Raw genomic sequence first — 19,258 nt, 5'->3', positions numbered from 1 at the left:
AAACGTCCTTGAGGGAGGAGGTGGACGTGTCACGTGGGCATAGCCTTGGGGATCTCTGAGTGCTGCAGAGCAATAAAGGAGGAGATAAAGAAGGTGGCAGAATGTGTGCGGTGATGATTGAAATTCTTTATTAGAAATAACCCCTTGTGATGTAGCATCTTGTTTTCGAGGGGGTCCTAAAGACAGTAGCACAATACTGTAAACACAAATACAAGACATTTAACAAAAGAAAAATAATCACACAATCAATTCACACATATACTCTAAGCAGTAATCACAAAATAATTGATAATTTTGTTCAAAATCAAATATCATTGTCACTGTCGATGGCAGCGATAGCATACATTCGATTAAAAAATATAATTAGGATGAAATATAGGTCATTTTTATACAGTTATTAATTGTTTATGTAAGTATCATAGTCATGGACATGTACAGGGAGTCGTATAATAAGAAGACAGTGCATTCGATTAAAAAATATAGTTATTAGGATGACATAGGTAATATTTATACAGTTATTAATTGTTTAAGTATAATAGTCATTAGTCAATAGTCACCAGGACTTGTCATGACAATGTGTTTTATTTGCTCCATATTCAACTATAAACTACACTGTCCCAACACCAAAGACTGCCATATGTAAATTATTTCAGGGTTTGACCATTACATAATGCTTTTGTTGGCCTTAAATATTGCTGCTGTTCCTTTATCTATGCAGAGCTAGTTTTGTTTTTGATGGTTGTTTACATCATTGGAAAGCCTTTTCATGGCCATGTTGAGATCATATAGTTACATTGAGATTGTGTCTCTAGAACTTGAACTGAATTGTCATTGTCATCCTGAAACGTTTTTTAAGTGAAAAGAGTAAAAGTACAATATTTGCCTCCGAGATACTCAACTAAAGTAAAAGTACCTCAAAATTGTACTTAAGTACAGACTAGTACTTGAGTACTTATAGGCTACTTAGTTACTTTTCACCACTGCCAATACTTAACACCAACAGTGGGAGTCCATGTGGGAGTCAGCAATACTAACCTGACACCGTCAAATGGAAGAAGCTTGCGACACAACGCCCACGGACGTCTTTTTCTGCCGGAAATGAAAAAGAAGAAGAAGAAGAAACCGGAAACTGGTACAACGTGACGTCACTTCCGCTGACAGCGAAAATTCCGCCAAATGCAAAGATGAAGCCTGAAGAAGAAACGCAGATTCAGACGTTTGTCTGTCAACAACTGAGTGATGCACCAGACATCAGGTATACACCTTATTTTTAACTCTATGGTATACACGCATGTTAACATGCACGTGCACACATAGACATCAAAGGGGGCTTGAGCCCCTGCCCTTTTGTCTGTCGGTAAAAAGTGCCCTTGTCTCCTCTGACTGTAAACTGTAGAAACCCCTGCGCGCGCCCGTTGGCCTCGCACCTGCAGTAAAGCTTACTTAATTGAGCCCCGTGCAGTGCTCGCGCAGAATTATAGTTGATTCACAAGCTCACAACGCGTCGCAACGCCAGGCATTGTGAGCTTGTAGATCGGCTATTTTTGGGTGCGCGATACCGCCCTGCAAACGAAGTATATTATGCACAATCGAAACCCAACTGAGGGCACAACTGAACGCAGTGAATGCACGCAGAACACGGACCAATTGTTTGAGACAGATTAGGTATGTATGGACAAAATGTATATATATATAACTGTTAATTTGACAGTTATATATATTGCTGCTTGTATTTTTAGTGACACTATTCACAAATACTGAGTCGGGTTGATAATTACATACCTGGTCTGGAGGATTACCAGTTTCCTTTGATTTTGCGTTTCTCAGACATGCAAAAGTGTCACTTTTCAGCTACAGTCACCTTTTTGAACCCCAAAAAGCTTTTAGAACCCAAAAAGGGCAATTGTGTGACACGGTCTGACCAGAAACAAAACAACATGTTGTCACCTTTTTCACCTCGGGGCTGTTTGCATGCCTGGTTTCTAATATAACACTTTACTTTGATTTCAGTGCCCTAACTCTAGGCATTATACGGCGGCAATATTTGTCACATGTGGGCCGTGAATCATTAAGTCCGGAAGCCAAACAGTTCATGAAGAAGGTGGTTCAAGAGGAACTGATGAAAATGCAGGTAACATTCAAAATTCTTCAATGTCATAGTTGATTTTGCTCAAATTTGTATGCATGTTTTTGTATTGTATTTTTCTGGTGAATAACAAACCACAACTTTTACTTCTAGGACCCGGATGAAGAAGATGGTGAGTCTGTCAAAACTGCCACCGCCGTGATCCCCCAAAAGAAGAGAAAGAGGGAAGAGGAAAATGAGGAGACAAGTGATGGGAAAGCAGATGACACAACTGTATCCCAGGCAAAGAAATCTCGTCTATTAAGCTCTAATTCAGGTTGGTGATAATGAGTGGTTGTGTATCATTAGGGGTTAGCTTTCAATATACACAGTAAAATCCTCAGTGGCAAAAATCGTATATTTTCTCTGACTTCTTTGACCAAGCTTCTGAAATGGAAAGTGCCGGAAAGAAGACGAGCAAAACATCAGAGTCGAGGCCACGTCGAAATGATGATGATGAGGACCAGAATGAGACGGTCAACGGTGAAGACATGGCCGGTGAAGGAAGCATGGAGGTGGAAACAAATGAGAGCTCTGATAACCAACAGAAGATCAAAGGGGAAACGGCAAATAAAAGTGGGGTGACGAAGGGCCGTAAAATTGCAGAAAAACGTCCTTCCCCATCACAGAAATCCAGTGATGATGGAAAGAAAAATGACGCCATAAAGGGAACTACATCCGACCATGACGGCAGTAGTGTGTCTTCTGGGGAAGATGGCAAAAAAGGTAAATGATATGTAATTGTTGTTTTAGGATCTATTTTGGTATGACTATGCCCTTTCTTCTGCCCAATAACCACTTTCAACCTGGCGTCCATATTCTGGGCATATAGACCAGCATTCTGTGAAAATCTACCAGTTTGCAACGCGGCACATTGTGAGCTTGTAGATAGGCTGGCTATTTGTTTTACAACAAAGTATATATAGGGTTTACGTTTTCTTGTCATTACTAAACCTTTGTTTGGTCCAGTATCAATTAAACTTCAGCAGTTCAGTACTAACATAGCCTGAACAAGTTTGGGTTTCAGCTTTCTGCTCTCGAGGTCGAGCTTATTGTTAATGTCATTAATGGGTGTTCTGCGTTAAACACCCGAATGTGACGCTCTTGTTTCACTGGCAATAGTTTTATATTTCAATGTGTTTTGGGCTTACACATTTCTTACTGTTTTGTTTTGTGGTATGAAGAGCTGCCTCTGGAGAGAAAAGGGTCAAAGCAGAAGACACCTGAGGAGCTTAAACAGGACTCTGACTCATCATCCTCCTCCTCTCTAGAAGATGACAGCGCCAGTGAAAAGGACAAAAAGGAGACTGTAAAAAAACGAAGGAACGTCAAGTCTAAATCCGAAAAGGTGAGTCTTCAAGCAATACCGCTCACTATGTAATATGAGCGGTATATAACAAAATATAGTGAGATTTGGAATGTGCAGTAACTTATCATTCATGCTCTCTGTATGAATAATATGCCTCCACTCTCCATTGAAGGAAACTACTTCCAACCACAACAGCAGTGATTCTTCTGAGGAAGATGATGAGGAGAAGGGTAAATATGAAAGCAATTATGTGCTCAACCCATGAAAAATGTATTCCTGCTGAATCTTCAAATGTACTTAAGATTAAAAACTCTAGCAAAGCACACATGTATAGACTTTTTTTTATATAAACATCACAACAGGGCAAGGAATTTGATTACAATTGTGATATATTTCACTCCACTCAGCGAGTGAAAACAGTGGCACCAAAAAGGAGCCTGGAAAAAAAGGAAAGAATGTGAAGCCCGAAGCATCAAAGGTGAGCTTTCATATCAAATTAAAAATGTGTAAAATGTATTCTTGATCACCTTTGATATCATAATAAGATAAAATGTATAATGTGCTGTAACTTTGCATGTTTGCTCTGAAATATGTTTTATTACCCATTGTCTCATCAAACATCTGCCATTTTATATTGAGAAACTATTCCCAAAATATTGAGATATCAATAGACATACAGATTGCCAAGTGTTGCAAGACGTGTTCTTTTTGCATGTCTACCTGTTTCTCTTCGACTCCTTGCCCAGGACAAACACAAAGCTGTGTTGAGGCTAAAGCGCTACATCAACGTCTGTGGTGGGAGGAAGCCGTACAAGAAGCTCCTTGGTAACTGTCGTTCAGTTAAACAAATGGTGGCTATTCTGAGCAAAGAGCTAGAAGAGCTCGGGGTCAAAGGTTAGTGGAGGGGGGGGGGGGGGTGTAAACCTCAGGTATGTTGGGTAATAGAGCCTAACACGCATGTGGAGATAACAAAATATTAACTCATTTGACAGCACAAACACACATACTCACATAGATATATAGATGGATAGATAGACACAGAGAAAGAGAGAAAAAAATAAACGGTGCATTATTTATCTGTTATACATTGTAAACGTACCATACCTTGAACTTGTACCGGATCAGCAACTGGTTGGTCTTAAGACTAATGGCATCATTGTCTTTCCTTTGCAGGTCGACCAACTATTGAGAAGTGTAAAAAGGTTAAACGCAAGAGAGAGCGAGCTAAAGAGGTGGCTGAACTTGATGTCCGCAACATTATCGTCACTCCAGGTGGATATTGGTTGTTTTTGAAAACCTTTGGGGTGGTGTCCACCCTTGGATAACATTTGTTTGTCTCATTAAGTTGCACAGTTTTGTCCCCTACTGGAGGCTTCAGTAGCCCTGGGCGGCAAGAAGTTCTGATACAGGTTATGTCTTTTCCCTGACGGAAGAACACTTTTTGGACATGGCAACAGGGGACAAGATGAACCAATGCATGTACAAATAACTGATACAGAAGTTTTCTATTGATCACTGATTGACCACAAATCAATGCAATCAAGCTCATGAAAGCGACAGGCCAGGAAGGTGTGATTTCATACTGTAATGCTGTGTTGTGGCTCATTTATGAAGCAGACATATAACCATGCTGGGCCAATCAATGTCTGTCATGGATTCTTGCATAATATATGTTATAGACGATTGACGTCGTTGTTGACTTACGTCACAAGCTGCAGCTGGTTATATGAAGTCTGAAATGCATATTGAAGCCATGCTGTTTGTTGATCCCGAGATCCATATCATTTCCTAGTTATTCAGCAACCTTAGATGTCACGTAGAACATCTACAAATAGCTTCAATGATTTATTTAAATATTCTGATCCAAAGGACTGGGATAAATGGCACCAAATATTTGACTCCTATGACGTGCTTCCTTGTTCCTAGTTCAACTCTTCAATGTCTTTTAGTGCATATAATGCACTGGAAAATGCTAATGACCACGTTTCTGCGGGGGGGAAATACATTTACTCCACTTTGCCTGTCAACAATATGGCATTCACTTTAAAAGTAGTTTTTCTACTTGTAGAGGTTTGTTTTGATTCAACACTGTTTTCAAATAGCAGCAACATAGTTTCGTGCCTGTTGGTTCTGTAGTCTAAAATAGAAAAATGTGGGCAGGTAGCTCATTGTGGGGCAGAAATAAGACGCTGTGCTCATGATTTGAGGCATTTTGTTCAAAACGGGCCACTCCTGCACACTTTGGAAACCAATCTTAGCCAATGAGGATGGAGGATGGTATTTGAAAAATCGGGCAGACCTATCTTGATCACGTAACTATAGAGATAATGGCCCTCATTTATCAACGCAGCGTATAAACCGGCGTATATTTTTCCATATATTCGGCCGTACACCAACGTCGAAGTCACATTTATCAACGAATCCTACACAGCTGATCCGAGCGTACATTTGTTCCCAGCCTTGATAAATCTCACGTCTGAAAACGAGCGTCATTTAAATAACACGCCCTTAAATATTCTCGAAACACCCCGATTTTACGACATGAAGAACCAGAATACGACCAAAGAAAGAGTTTAGCCGGCTCGCCTCGCTGCCTGTCAAGTCACACACACACACAGGCACACATGCACACGCCTCAGTCACGTAGGCTTGTAGCCTACATGAATGACATTATGATACCAATTACATCGCCATGAATGTAATACGTTTGTATTTTTATTTACCCCATACCGAGCGTTCAAGTTACACTAAAGCAGTCCGGCTATATTCCCCATGAGACTCGGGCGGTCTGCAGACTGCATTGATCCCGTGCCCACCACCCACGTTATAAGAGATTGGAGCGTCAGGTTTATATCCTTAACCCAGCCAGGTAGCCTATATAACTCTCTATGACATAACTCCATACGACAAGCTACTGTAAGTTTGTAGACCTCACTATCCATGAAAAGATGGTCGGGAGTCCCGCGGTCGGGACTCCCGACGCAAAAGCGCTCGTAGATTTTGAAAATAGCAGATCTACAAGCTCACAACGCGTCGCGATGCGACGCTGGCTTGTGAGCTTGTAGATTTGCTATTTTCAATGCAGCCAGATCTACAATCTTATCTGAATGACTGTTAAAGCAGTTTGTTTAAATTACTTTATAAAATGTTATATTTTAACAGGGATTATTTATTAGTGTAGATATACAGATTTATGAGTGGAGTATGTGTCCAGATGCCTGTCAGACAATGTTGCTCCACAGGTCTAGAATGGAATAAACGGGTGCAGCCAACGTCAACAACTGGTCTCGACCAGACGTGAGATCTCAGCGTACCATAGGATGAAGCCCACGTCAGGATATATTGATAAATGCCGAAAGGTGCGGTGATCTCGCCGTACGGCCATTATTTGGGCTGCACCGCGTTGATAAATGAGGGCCAATGTGTGTGATGTTTGGACAAAATCTGTCAAAAAAGTTATCAAATGAATATGAAATATCTAAACACTGAATCAAGCAACTAAGCTCACAGCATGTTGCTGAGCTTGTAGAGCTACTTTTGCGTAAAACTTACGTATGACAAAATATAAAATAGGCAATTAACTGATGAAAAAAAAATGTTTTTAAATCAAATATACGTATAAAAGGTTTCTGCCCAACAGCAATGATATGAAGGATTTGTTCTGTCTCTTCAAGGTTGACTGATAAAAGAAGTACGTGTTGGTGTGCTGTGTTTTCTAAACGGTATGAACAAGGAAACTGTTATAATAAATCACAATCTTCTCCTCCAGGTCGACCTGAACGGGCAGCATCAGCATGGCAGAAAAAGCATGTTCCTCAATCGGATTCGTATACACGCACCGTGAAATCCAGCTCTGATAGTGATGGGGACGGTCAGACGGCCAGAGGAGGCAGGAGAACAGACTGGAGCAATCTGCAGGGCATCATAAGTGATGGCGGAGACAGTGATTGACAGGCACAGCGGTTATTTAAAAGTGTTGACAGGCCACACAGCTGTTCTTTGTGTGAAGTTTGTTTTTGGCCTAAGCAGTTGTTTAGTTAGAGGGATCAAATCCATACTTATGTACAGTATAATGGGATTGTTGTTTGGTCGAGAGCAGTTATTTATTTTAAAGTATTGACAGGCCACACAGCTGTTCTTTGTGTAAAGTTTGTTTTTGGTCTAAGCAGTTGTTTTGAGGGATCAAATCCATACGTATGTACAGTATAATGGGATTGTTGTTTGGTCGATGTATTCCTTTACATTTGTATATCTTATCTTTGTTGAAGCAGGCGAGGAGGTTCCAAATGTAATGATTATTATAATAAACATTCATGTTTGTATACAAGATAAAGCCTCATTGTCATTTGTGAAAATCACATGGATTACTAATTATTTATTATCATTAATAATTTGATTATTAATTTAAATCAAATGAATGGAATAAATTTGCCAAAACTGTTTCATATAGTGAAGAAATACATGAAACTGTATAGAAATGTCTAACCGAACAATGTGATGCAGAATTTAAACCTATTCAGACATAAGAAATTGAGGTCTTGTGATATTATGAAAAATGTCATCATCAGAGTTTCATTACTGAACTTTTGGGTCATTGAATACTACTAGCATGCTGAATTGTGACGTTGTGTTGTGACAACACAATTTCTATTGTGTTGTCAAGCTCAAATGAATAAACAATTAGATAGTAGATCTTCTGTATATAATTGTGCTTATTAGATTTTGATGACTGAGTTACATGGTAAATGGTGCATTTATATAGCATTTTTCATAGATTGTGCATTACATTCACCCACACATTCATTGTTCTTCCTGAGGGGGCTATGGGTCCTTTTCACCCATAAGACCACTGTAAGACCTTGCTTCTGGGGGTCCCGCTGGAACAACATATTTTGAGATGGGGGGGGTCTGTGGCCAAATGCATCATTTAGGGGGTCCTAGACATGAAACGGTTTGAGAACCACTGATATTATAGCAACATACGTTTAAAAAAAACTGTTAGGATTTAGAAGATATATATAGCCTATGTGTGTGTGTGTGTGTGTGTGTGTGTGTGTGTGTGTGTGTGTGTGTGTGTGTGTGTGTGTGTGTGTGTGTGTGTGTGTGTGTGTCAAACAGTGAACTGGCATGACAATATAAATAATTAATGAAGAGAACAAACGATGAGCATAATAAAGCTCATTAAACATGCTCGGTCACTCATCATTTGGTACTTGCGCGCGTGCTAAACAAGCGGAACCAAAACGGCCAGGTTCGTGTTTTTACACGTTACATTATCCTAACGGACCAGTGCGCTTGGACAGGTTCCGACTTGTCCGTGTCCGTTACCAGGTTAGTGAGACATAATAAGTAGTTCAGTGAGTGAGAGACTGCTTTAGTGAGACAATTTGTCAGATTTATGGTATTATTTGTGGTATATCGCGTTATTGTCTGCGTGTTGTGTGTTGCTGTATCTCAATGTATTCTTGAGGACTGAAATTGTCGCATTTCTGCTGCCTGCAAGGTCATGATGTACTGTAAATTGTCTGAAGTTGGATGCATTATTACTGTGAAGGGTCCAGCACTCGATATATTACATAACTCTATGGTCCAACAGAGAGAGCACGTGACTGCCATTGAACTGAGCCTTTTCACAATAACAAAACATCAGTAGTTGTGGAACTTGGACCCAAGCTGTTCCCTAGCAAAGATAATCCCTCCCCCAAATACAAGATCATTCACTGACCAATCCATGTCAAAATGTAGTGATAGGAACAAAATAATCAATGGAAATTGGCTAGGCTACAGTCTATGGGCCAATTGATGTAGCTCATGGTCACTGGTTGGTTGTTACAGCCCTATGATTCACAGTTATTCCTTGAATATATACCACACTACATATTAGTTAAAGTTAAGTAATTTTAATTGTGATTGGAAAAGATATATTCCTGTTCCACAATATCCATGTGAATAGTAAAATGTCATGGATTTAAATGTTGTATGGGTATGCTAGCCCTAGAATGGCTGTGATATTACATACATTTCATGTATTCCAAATACACAGCCATAGATCGGTCCTGTCCCCGCGTGGCAGCGGTGGCCTAGTGGTTAGAGGGGCGGCCTTGATACCGGAAGGTCCCTAGTTCGATTCCCCAATTCATCACATCGATCATGAATCACCGCTGAATAGCCCTTGAGCAAGGCTTCCATGCAGGGTCCGGCTGGAAACAAGCTTCGTGCTTAGTCCGACACCCTGGGTAAACAACAAACTTTGCTTACTTTGCTTTGCTTTGCTTTGCTTTGCTTTGCTTCGCCAGGTTAACAGAATCCTTTAAAGTTGTCGCGTGTTTTGTGTGTACTCACTCAATAATGAATTGCTGGGACTTGGAGTTAGATATTGTCCTCTAGTTTATCTATTTGAAAGTTCTGCCAGAAAACGTGTGTTTGGTAAAATATCTCCACTTTTCCTACGAGCTGCACACGGACAACATTCGCTGCCCGCAACGGGGCCGGGGCCCGAAATGACTGCTGGACTGAACATATGAAAACTTCATTTGGGAACTGTCTGTTTTGGAAGCACAAATGTTAAGGGGCAGCCATGGCTGAGTGGTTAGTGAGCCCGCCTAGGGAGCCAGAGGACCTGTTTGCCCCAGGTACGATTCTAGGCCAGGCCAGCAAATGTGTCGATCAAATTAAATTTGTCCCTGAGCAAGACTCTTAACCCATAATTGCTCACAGGCCCTCATTGGAAACAAGACCGCAAGGACTTTCATGAACGGACCTGTTAAAGGAATTATCCTTATCCTTATCCTTATGGGGCACACAACTGGATTGGCGATTGGTGTGGGGTAATTAATCACACATGTCAATTGTGTGGCCCATACTGTACCTATGTGTTCCCCAAAGGAGGTTTTCATTTGTTCAGTGCAGCAATCATTTTGGGCACCATAGGGGGAAGAGAATGTTGTCCGTGTGCAGCTCATGGAAAAGTGGAGATATTTAACCAAACACCAGAACTTTCAAATGGATATGAAACTAGAGGACAATATCTGACCCCAAGTCTTAGGAATTAATTATTGGGTGAGTTCATACGCAGCACGCAATTGTTTAATGCCGCCAAGAATAAGATCAGTCTGCTAGGACCGATCTATGGCTGTACATTTGGAATACATGAAATGTATGTAATATCACAGCCATTCTATAGCTAGGCAGGATGCCTGATGGCTCAGCCAGTATGGAAAAAAATACAGATTTTATGGGCCAACATATTTTCCTCAATACACAAATCAGTCACTTTTGATTATGGATGTAATGTATTTATAAATGTAATTATTAATTTATTGTTGGTAGGAATGGAAGATGGCACCACAGATGAGCTTATTTCAGAGTTCAAGGATCGACGTCTTGGAGGTTGGGGTATTGCCCAGATATCTGTTGGCACTGGGCTCGGTATCTATGCTGTGTGGGCGGGAATCCTCCAACCAGGTTTCCGAAGGGTTCCCTTGAGGCTACAGGTACGCTATGGAATGGTATCTGGTACAGGTACACTATGGCAGTGATTATCAATGTGGAGTCCGCGGAACCCCAGCGGTCTTTGAGGGGGGGTCCAGGGCGTCCCCAGCAAAATGAGTTAATATAGCATCAAAATCATGTTAAACACTTTCACCCCATCAACTATTTGAAAACAGCCGATCGATCGATTTAAACAGTTGATTTTGTTTGGGAAACACTGCCTTATGTTGCCAAATTAAAATGTCATTCCAGGTCCCATATATTGCTGCCAGCAAGGTCCAAGTGCAGAATGTAATGACACTGCTGAGAGGGCGACAGGGAACACTTGTGGATTTGGGCTCAGGTGATGGCCGCATCGTAAGTATTAACTGGATGTTTGGGTTGCTTTCACATGCTCCATTGTGTAGCCCTCCATGTTTCCCTGGAAGGATACAAAGTGTAACCATCAAAGATCAGCTCAGTGATGCAATGAAACTGAAGGAAACAGATTTAGGGCTGAACATTTGGTATTAAAGCTACACTAAATGAATAAAATGTTATTTTGACAAATCTGTATGGTAGTATATGTTATAATACAATAACTAAAAACAACTGTGTGGCTGTATTTGGTCTTTGTGCTCTTCTATTGAGAAATGTACTAGCTACTGTGGTCTGATAGTACCACTACTCGTTGACAAGTGGTGTTGCCCGAAGGTCAAAATTCAATATAAACTCTGAGCAAGCAGGCCTGCTATATTAGCTCAAGGTTATACATTTCAGCACGTGGATTTCCAATCCTCGGTAGAAGACGAAAGTTAGTGCAGCCTTAACTCCAAGCCTTTTTGAACATGATATGTACCTTTTACCAGGGAGCTAAAACTGTTCATTGATTTCAGCATCATAGCCTAGGGCATGGAATTTTGTTTCTGAGACACTAGATTACCAGGAGCTGTTCTAGCTTTAAGAAGCCAGTGTAGTTCAGAAGCCTACACACAATAACCTGTAAAAGTAATGGCTGACCATGCTAGTTTGAAATGGCTTATTTGCCAGTTAATAAAGTGTACTGTATCATTCAGTAAATATATTATAATTATAATTTAAAAACATGATCACCAACATCTATTACAATATTGATTCTGTCATGTTGTAAATGAATGCACCCGTCTTGCGTCAATGAGTTGTTTCTCTGTTTTGATCTCAGTTGGCATTATTACAAACCATGTCGGAAAATGACAATGTTGAACTCTATTTGTGTTCATTATAAGGTTCTGGAAGCTCATCGCCAGGGCTTTAGTCCTGCTATTGGCTATGAGCTCAACCCTTGGCTCTTACGGCTGGCTCGCTTCCATGCATGGAGAGCAGGGCACCACAAAAAGGTGTCGTATCGACGAGAAGATCTCTGGAAGGTTTGACATCAATTTAACTAGTTTTTACACATACAGTACTCCATTGAAAGAATCTTTGCCTACTATTTTTTCCATTTCTGCAGAAACAAATATTACATTTAAGCCCTATTTTATACTTTGCCATGTGACAGCGTTGCACAGCTAAAATAGCTGATCTACAAACTCTCAATGTGTCGTGATGCAACGCATTGAGGTTGTAGATCTATTCCACCTAAAGAGACATGCTAGCCTGTTGAAAGTGGTTAAAATAACTTACTTGTTTTTGTAAACTGATTATAATTATGTTGTGTAATTATAATGTTTAGTATTAGGACAAATCACATCTTGTCTTGTATTTCATTACAGATCAGCTTAAGGGACTGTAAGAACGTTACAGTGTTTTTGGCTCCCAGTGTGGTGAGTAGCATAAATTAAAGAGGCCAATTTTGAACTACAGTATGTTATGTTTTTACTTACTAGCTCTGGATATGTTTTGGAGGGTGAAATATACCACTTGAGTAAAGGGCATCTCATATCCGTGATCTTGGCGTTGTGTTTTCTTGCCTTAAGGGAATCAAATTGCAACGGTAGAGATAGATTGAAATAACACATAGTGGGTGAAATGGCTCTTTCCGTGTTTGTATCCTAGCTATCATTACTACAAGAGAAGTTGCTGGCTGAGCTACCTGATGATGCGCAAGTGGTTGCTGGTCGTTTCCCCTTCCCCGATTGGACACCTTGCAGGACTGAAGGCCATGGTGTGGACAGAGCCTGGGTTTACAGCATGCAGACCCTACGACAACACACCAGCAAACAGGAGAACACAGTTTCTTGCACAGATGGGGACGGGTCTATCCCAACTGGTCAGTAACTTTGGCAGGAAACCTGCACAGTGAAAAGTGTACTAGCAGTGCTATAATTGGAATGGATATTGAATTCAACATGTCAAACAGTAAATCACAGCTGGCCAGACTGGAAGCACAAAATGTTAGATAACATTCAGCAAACACACCTGCAGGTCTGTCTGTCAAAATCATCAAGCTGCCACATGTGGAATGGAATGGACACACTTGAAGGAAAAATAGCATGTCGCTATATTGATTTTACTCATTTTTTATGTTCACACCTGACCTTAGGCATTTACTTGGTGGTTGTGAATAATTTAAGAGCATGTGGTTTTACGATCCACACAATGTTATTCTTGATTTTGTGAGCATGTGTAAGCAGAAGATACAAATACTGTAAATAAAATGACAATGAATCAGATAACCAAGTTTTGTGGAGGGGGAAATTCTATTGTTTAATACTTTTTATAGATGTTTTATGGGAGCTCTCTTTCTTGCTCACTTTAGTTAAATCTGCATTCCGGAACTTCATTTAATGATTAAAAATATTATTTTAACCAAGCTGTGGTAACACTATAACTACCTCCGCTGAGGCTGCAATTCACACAGGCTGACCAAAATTGGACAATAGAAGATTGGAAAAACATTGCCTAATCTGATGTATCTCTGTAAACTTGAGATTATTGTGCCTAGAAATCCCAGTAGATCAGCAGCTTCTGAAATAATCAGACAAGTTTGTTTGGCATCACCAACGATGGCACATTCAAAGTCACTTAAATCAAGTTTTTCCCATTCTGATGCTCGGTTTGAAATGCACTACATCTTCTCGACCATGAGTAAGTGTACATGCCTAAATGCATTGGGTGGCTGCCTTGTGATTGGCTGATAAGACATTTGTGTTAAGGAGCAGTTGGACAAGTGGTGGCACTGGTACTATATATACACACACACACACACACACACACACACACACACCGGTGTATATATACAGTATTTAGGCTATATATACAGTATTCATTATATCCAACTTTGTGTGGATGAATATAAATGGCACTCATGTGACGTTATTAATAATCTTGGCCAGTAGCCTTTCCAGTGAAGCTCGTGGGCTTCTTCATACCCAGGAGCTGTAAAACAGCAGTCCTGCATTCAGTTGTGGATAGTACATAGTATTTCACCACCACAAGGTCTGTCCACATGCTAATACTGCAGCAGAGTGATTTATTTAAAGCCTATGAGAACAGAAGGCTTTCAACTTACTCCACATTACAGTACCAGTGAGACTGAGACTCTCACTCTGCTACATCACTCTTTAGGGTTTCAGATAGTGCCTTGGTCTTCCTGTCTGTTCAGTAGATGTAATTATTAAACTCCTGGCTAGTGCCACAACTACAAGTGACACTGTGCTTTACTACCAACCCCAGCATCGCAATAAAGGAATGCTACTCCATCGGCAGGAGAACATTGCTCTTCAAGAATTCCCAAGAATGTGACACTTGTGATGTGGAGCATTTGAGTTTCCTCTGGTTTCCTCCTTGGCTGTGAGTGCTACGCTTGGAGTAACAGTGAAATGTTTCATTGGTTATTTAATAGCCTGACATGTGTTTACTGTTCTTAACCCTCTGAAGTCAAAGCCATTATTTCCTGTTTTTCGGTCTGCCTTGTATTCTTGTGTAATAATGCTTGTATAACCTCAATCAGAGAAAGAGAGAGAGAATTTCAAAGGCAGGTGTTGGGCATGGAATGTGTTTCTTGGTCCAGCCTCCATCCTGAGTTCTCATTCCCCTTTCCACAGTTTCTCCAGAGTATGCTAGATGGATTGTAGAGCAGACAGAGACCTCTGTTGTGTCCACCCATTTCACAAAAACCAGTGGGCCATCACGGATCCACCGAATGGAGCTTCTAGGGTCCTTTGTCGACAGAGTGTTTATGGTTGTGTGGGGGCATTCTTTTCTAATTTTCTCTGTATGTGCCACATGCTCCGCCGCCAACATTCAGCCTAAGCAGATCCAAAAATAGTGTTTCAAAAATTGGATTCAATATTTGGACAAATGTTGATGACACAGATGCGTTCCCGGATCGAATGGTTTAATATTATATACTGTACATCAGACCAGTGCATGTTTTTCTATTTCACATCTCACACAGTAACGAGAATGGCTAATTGTTTGATCCTCACACACCCACACCCCCATTCTGTGATCACCACAACCATACTAAATGTAATGCTTCCAGTCAACCTGTAAAGAGATAATGGTGATTGCACATCGCCCACCCACACTGTGAAATTCGCATTGTTGTTGTTGGTTTTGTTTTTTTATGATCACTCATTGACAAGGGAATAATATGGATTCACTTCACCGTTTACATGTAACCAAGCAGTATGTTGGAACTAGTTCATATTATTATATCATACAGTCATTCCTAAGGTGCATCGTAAAATTGATGCAGGGATCAGCACTGGAAATGCATGTGATTGCAGCTGCCAGGTGACTCAAATGGTATCCTGAGTGAAAGTCATGAGAGCCCTTCACTCAGCAGCACTCTAGAAATGGTTTCTGCCAATTGGTCTGAAGACAGTTGAACACATAACATAGTCCAGGGTCCAACACTGATATTTTCACAAATTGGTACCACCTAAGGTGACCGTAAAGTTTTTGTATTTTTGTCTTCCTACATGTCTCTAGTTTATATTTTGGTATGATAACCCTTCCAATCTTGTAGCTTAATGGCAGTTATCACTACCTACCGGCTAATGTATCCGGTAGGAGAAACAAAGTAGAATCTTTGTGTCTCCTACCGGAAATACACCCGGGCATCAAATTATTGCGACAAAAAACAAAATATATCCATGTATTCAAGGCCTCATGGGGTGTGCAATTGATAACTTCTCAGATTTTTGGTGTTTGCAAAAAGACTGCTTTCCATAAGCTTGTAAAAGTTGACCCTCCTTCGGTCTAGGGTGGTCATAGCTGAATGGGTAGAGAGTCCCCCTGGGAAACTTAAAGGAGGAGTTCACCCAAAAAAAATATTTTCTATCAATTGCACACCCCATGAAGCCTTGAATACATGGATATATTTGTTTTTTTGTCGCAATAATTTGATGCCCGGGTGTATTTCCGGTAGGAGACACAAAGATTCTACTTTGTGTCTCCTACCGGATACATTAGCCGGTAGATAGTGATAACTGCCATTAAGCTACAAGATTGGAAGGGTTATCATACCAAAATATAAACTAGAGACATGTAGGAAGACAAAAATACAAAAACTTTACGGTCAACTTAGGTGGTACCAAAATATGGCTTGGCCCCTGGACTAACAGTAGGCTACCTGGACACTGCTCATCTCCATCCTACTGGCTGATGAGCAGTGGGTAGACAACTTCATTCTTCCTACACTTCTCATACACCGGTTTGAATGTGCAGATGATCACCTTCTCTAACATGATGAAGTATTTCTTCCTTACTGGCCATTGTGCAGTACGCTTCATGTCTACATGTTGATGGCTCAAAGCGGCAGCCAGGCCACCAAGCTCCACCTCACAAGTCGGCTGATAGGATGGGAGACATACTGTAAGTAACATTTTATCCATGGCGTTCAGTAGCTGTTCAGTTCAATTGTTCTAGGTCCCCATATGAATGCAAATCAACAACAAAAAAGTTGTTTAGTATTGAACAGATCATCACTGCCAAATGCCATATGATTATGATGAGACTGAGAGGTGAGATTGGCCTCCCGTTTAAGATATAACATCAGAAATTAATTTCTACACACACGCACACGCACACACACACACACACACACACACAAAAGAGGTATTACACATCATTCTAATCTAGGTCTAGGATAAGCGAGTGAAAAGTTACATTTTTGCCATGGCGTTCAGTGGCCATCTTGGATTATTCAAATTGCCCAAATGGCATCCTTTGTGGCAACCAAGCCAAAATTGTTCTAGCTAGGACACCATATGAATACAAACCAACAAAAAAACTTCATAGGAAACCGATTTAGGTTTTAAAAAATGTAAATGGACTATGAACAGTTCAGAGACCTGCCAGCAGCCTACTGTACCAATGACATAGCCTAATCAATGAGTATTCCAAGCTACAGTAATAGAAAGAAAGTACAGTCTTTCTCTTGGAAAGTTGCATGCTGAAATAGAAGTCACTGTTTCATTTAAAAAAGGATAGAAATCTTTTTTGAAATTACCAAACCAATGATGGGTGGGAAGAGGTTTCTGAACGGCAAATATTGTACTTTTACTCCACTACAATTATTTGAAAACTTTAGTAGTTACTTTGTAGATTTTGATTATTATCATAAAACATACATTAACTACTTCAGCCCTATATACATTTCGGCCATTTGAAAATAGCCGATCTACAAGCTCACAAATTCACAATGCATCACATATCACATTGCCATTGTGAGCTTGTAGATCTGTTTTTCTGCTTTTCTGCTCCGATTTGTATACATTTTATACATTTAAAAACTTGTGAAATGGGACCTTCAGCATAATGAGTACTTTTACTTTGGCCACTTTAAGTATATTTTGATACCAATACTTTTGTACTTTTACTACTACTAATTTTGAATTCCGGACTTTTACTTATAACAGAGTATTTCTACATTGCAGTATGATACTTTTACTCAAGTAAAACATTTGAGTACTTTTTCCACCACTGATAGAGAATACGTATGTGTTTTATCTATCGCGGTAGAGTCCAATACCCAACATGGCAAGTGGAAGAAGAGAGTGGGTGCGTCAGATTTTATGTGTCGTAAAAGAGGAAGTTATGACGCAAAGCTTATCTTGCGACAAGCGAGACTACATCACCACTGCAGCCGCCCTAAAAAGCAGTGAGAAAACAGTAACAAGCTCGTAGATGAACATAGTTCTATCATAATATGATAAGTATAGAACTATGCTATATAGTTCTAAACGTTAAAGTGTGTAAAAAGACACACACGGTAGTTTTGTTTACAGTGCCATCATCGGCTGCTTGGTGGTGTAGTTGATGTGAACGACAGGAAAGCAATGTTGCCATGTCCGCTTATTATAAGTGACTTTGGGCTTCTTTTTCTGCAAAGTTGCTTGTTAAATATGTCTAATGTTTTTTTGGGGCTTGTTTCTAAAGTGTAGTTGTTGCTTATTTGGGTTGTTGCTTATGTTGTTTAAACCAGTGGTTCTCAAACATTTTCGAGTGAAGAACCCCCAAATGCAAATGAATATGTATTTGTTTGCGCACTGACCCCCCCCCCCCCCCCCCCACATTTGAAAATATTTTATGCCAGGGAGCCCCCACCAGATTTGTGTGGTTAAAATGTTTTGAAATATTCCAAATTTTTCTCATTTTCTTCAACATTTGAATTCTGAATACCAAATACCAAAACGCTCGCCCCAAAACACAGTCGCCCTGGAGCAAATCCGGCGGTATTAACCTGGTATTCCTAAACGTAACGTAACCTCAGTAAACTATGACTAAACCTAGCCTTATTCCTGGCTAAACGTAACCTCAGTAAAACTATGCCTAAGGCTAAACCTAACCTTATTCCTAAATGCAACCTCAGTAAAACTATGCCTGAACCTAACCTTATTCCCAAACTTAACCTCAGTAAAACTATGCCTAAACCTAACCTTATTCCTAAACGTAACCTCATTAAAACTATGCCTAAACCTGGCCTGGACCGCTGGCGTATCCTGGACCTGGCTCAGTGAAGCCTGACAGTGCGTCGCCGGCTTGAGTCCCGATCCCGACCATAGATATAGAAACCCAGATACCTCATTGGTCGCTGCAGTTCATTGGAGCGACCTGTATGGCGGCCATCGCTATATAAATAAATTCATTATCATTAAATAAATTCATTACCCCTTCTCTCTCTCCACATTTCCTGTCAGCCTACTGTCCTGTCAATAAAGGCACAAAAGCCCAAAAATAAATCTTTAAAAAAAAGATCAAGAAGGTCCTGAGTTCGATTCCCGCCGGGGACACTGTGGGCGTGTCTTCTCCTCCGCGTCATCAGTGCCCATACCAGGTGGGGTTGGCGAAAGGCCTAACTCTGTGTGGAGTTTGCATGTTCTCCCCGTGTGTGTCTCCTGGGGTAATTAATACCCTCACAAAAA

The 19,258-nt window shown here is 40.5% G+C and overlaps 2 protein-coding genes across 6 annotated transcripts; both read left to right on the top strand.

The window, feature by feature from the left end:
- The first annotated feature begins 1,129 nt into the window (after positions 1 to 1,129).
- hirip3 (HIRA interacting protein 3) lies at positions 1,130 to 7,748 on the top strand. 2 transcript variants are annotated; one of them, XM_084072613.1, is made up of 10 exons: positions 1,130 to 1,255; positions 2,011 to 2,131; positions 2,240 to 2,402; positions 2,510 to 2,851; positions 3,310 to 3,473; positions 3,607 to 3,664; positions 3,842 to 3,912; positions 4,181 to 4,259; positions 4,608 to 4,706; positions 7,204 to 7,748. In XM_084072613.1, the coding sequence occupies exons 1-10, from the start codon at positions 1,185 to 1,187 to the stop codon at positions 7,383 to 7,385; spliced, it is 1,350 nt and encodes a 449-aa protein (XP_083928739.1). In that variant the 5' UTR covers positions 1,130 to 1,184; the 3' UTR covers positions 7,386 to 7,748. The 2 variants fall into 2 exon arrangements, with proteins under 2 accessions (XP_083928739.1, XP_083928738.1); XM_084072612.1 differs by having other exon boundaries at positions 4,181 to 4,328.
- Positions 7,749 to 8,729: 981 nt separating this feature from the next.
- Positions 8,730 to 13,771, top strand: antkmt (adenine nucleotide translocase lysine methyltransferase). 4 transcript variants are annotated; one of them, XM_084072614.1, is made up of 6 exons: positions 8,730 to 8,769; positions 10,764 to 10,927; positions 11,178 to 11,282; positions 12,170 to 12,310; positions 12,656 to 12,706; positions 12,939 to 13,771. In XM_084072614.1, the coding sequence occupies exons 2-6, from the start codon at positions 10,766 to 10,768 to the stop codon at positions 13,158 to 13,160; spliced, it is 681 nt and encodes a 226-aa protein (XP_083928740.1). In that variant the 5' UTR covers positions 8,730 to 8,769; positions 10,764 to 10,765; the 3' UTR covers positions 13,161 to 13,771. The 4 variants fall into 4 exon arrangements, with proteins under 4 accessions (XP_083928740.1, XP_083928741.1, XP_083928742.1 ...); XM_084072615.1 differs by having other exon boundaries at positions 8,731 to 8,783; XM_084072616.1 differs by having other exon boundaries at positions 8,738 to 8,765.
- The last annotated feature ends 5,487 nt before the right edge of the window (positions 13,772 to 19,258 follow it).

This window comes from Gymnoscopelus microlampas (genome assembly GCF_963454915.1).
Source record: "Gymnoscopelus microlampas genome assembly, chromosome: 11".
Classification (NCBI taxonomy): Eukaryota; Metazoa; Chordata; class Actinopteri; order Myctophiformes; family Myctophidae; genus Gymnoscopelus; species Gymnoscopelus microlampas.
Note: the sequence above shows the minus strand (reverse complement) of the source record. Positions and strands in the feature narration are given on the sequence as shown.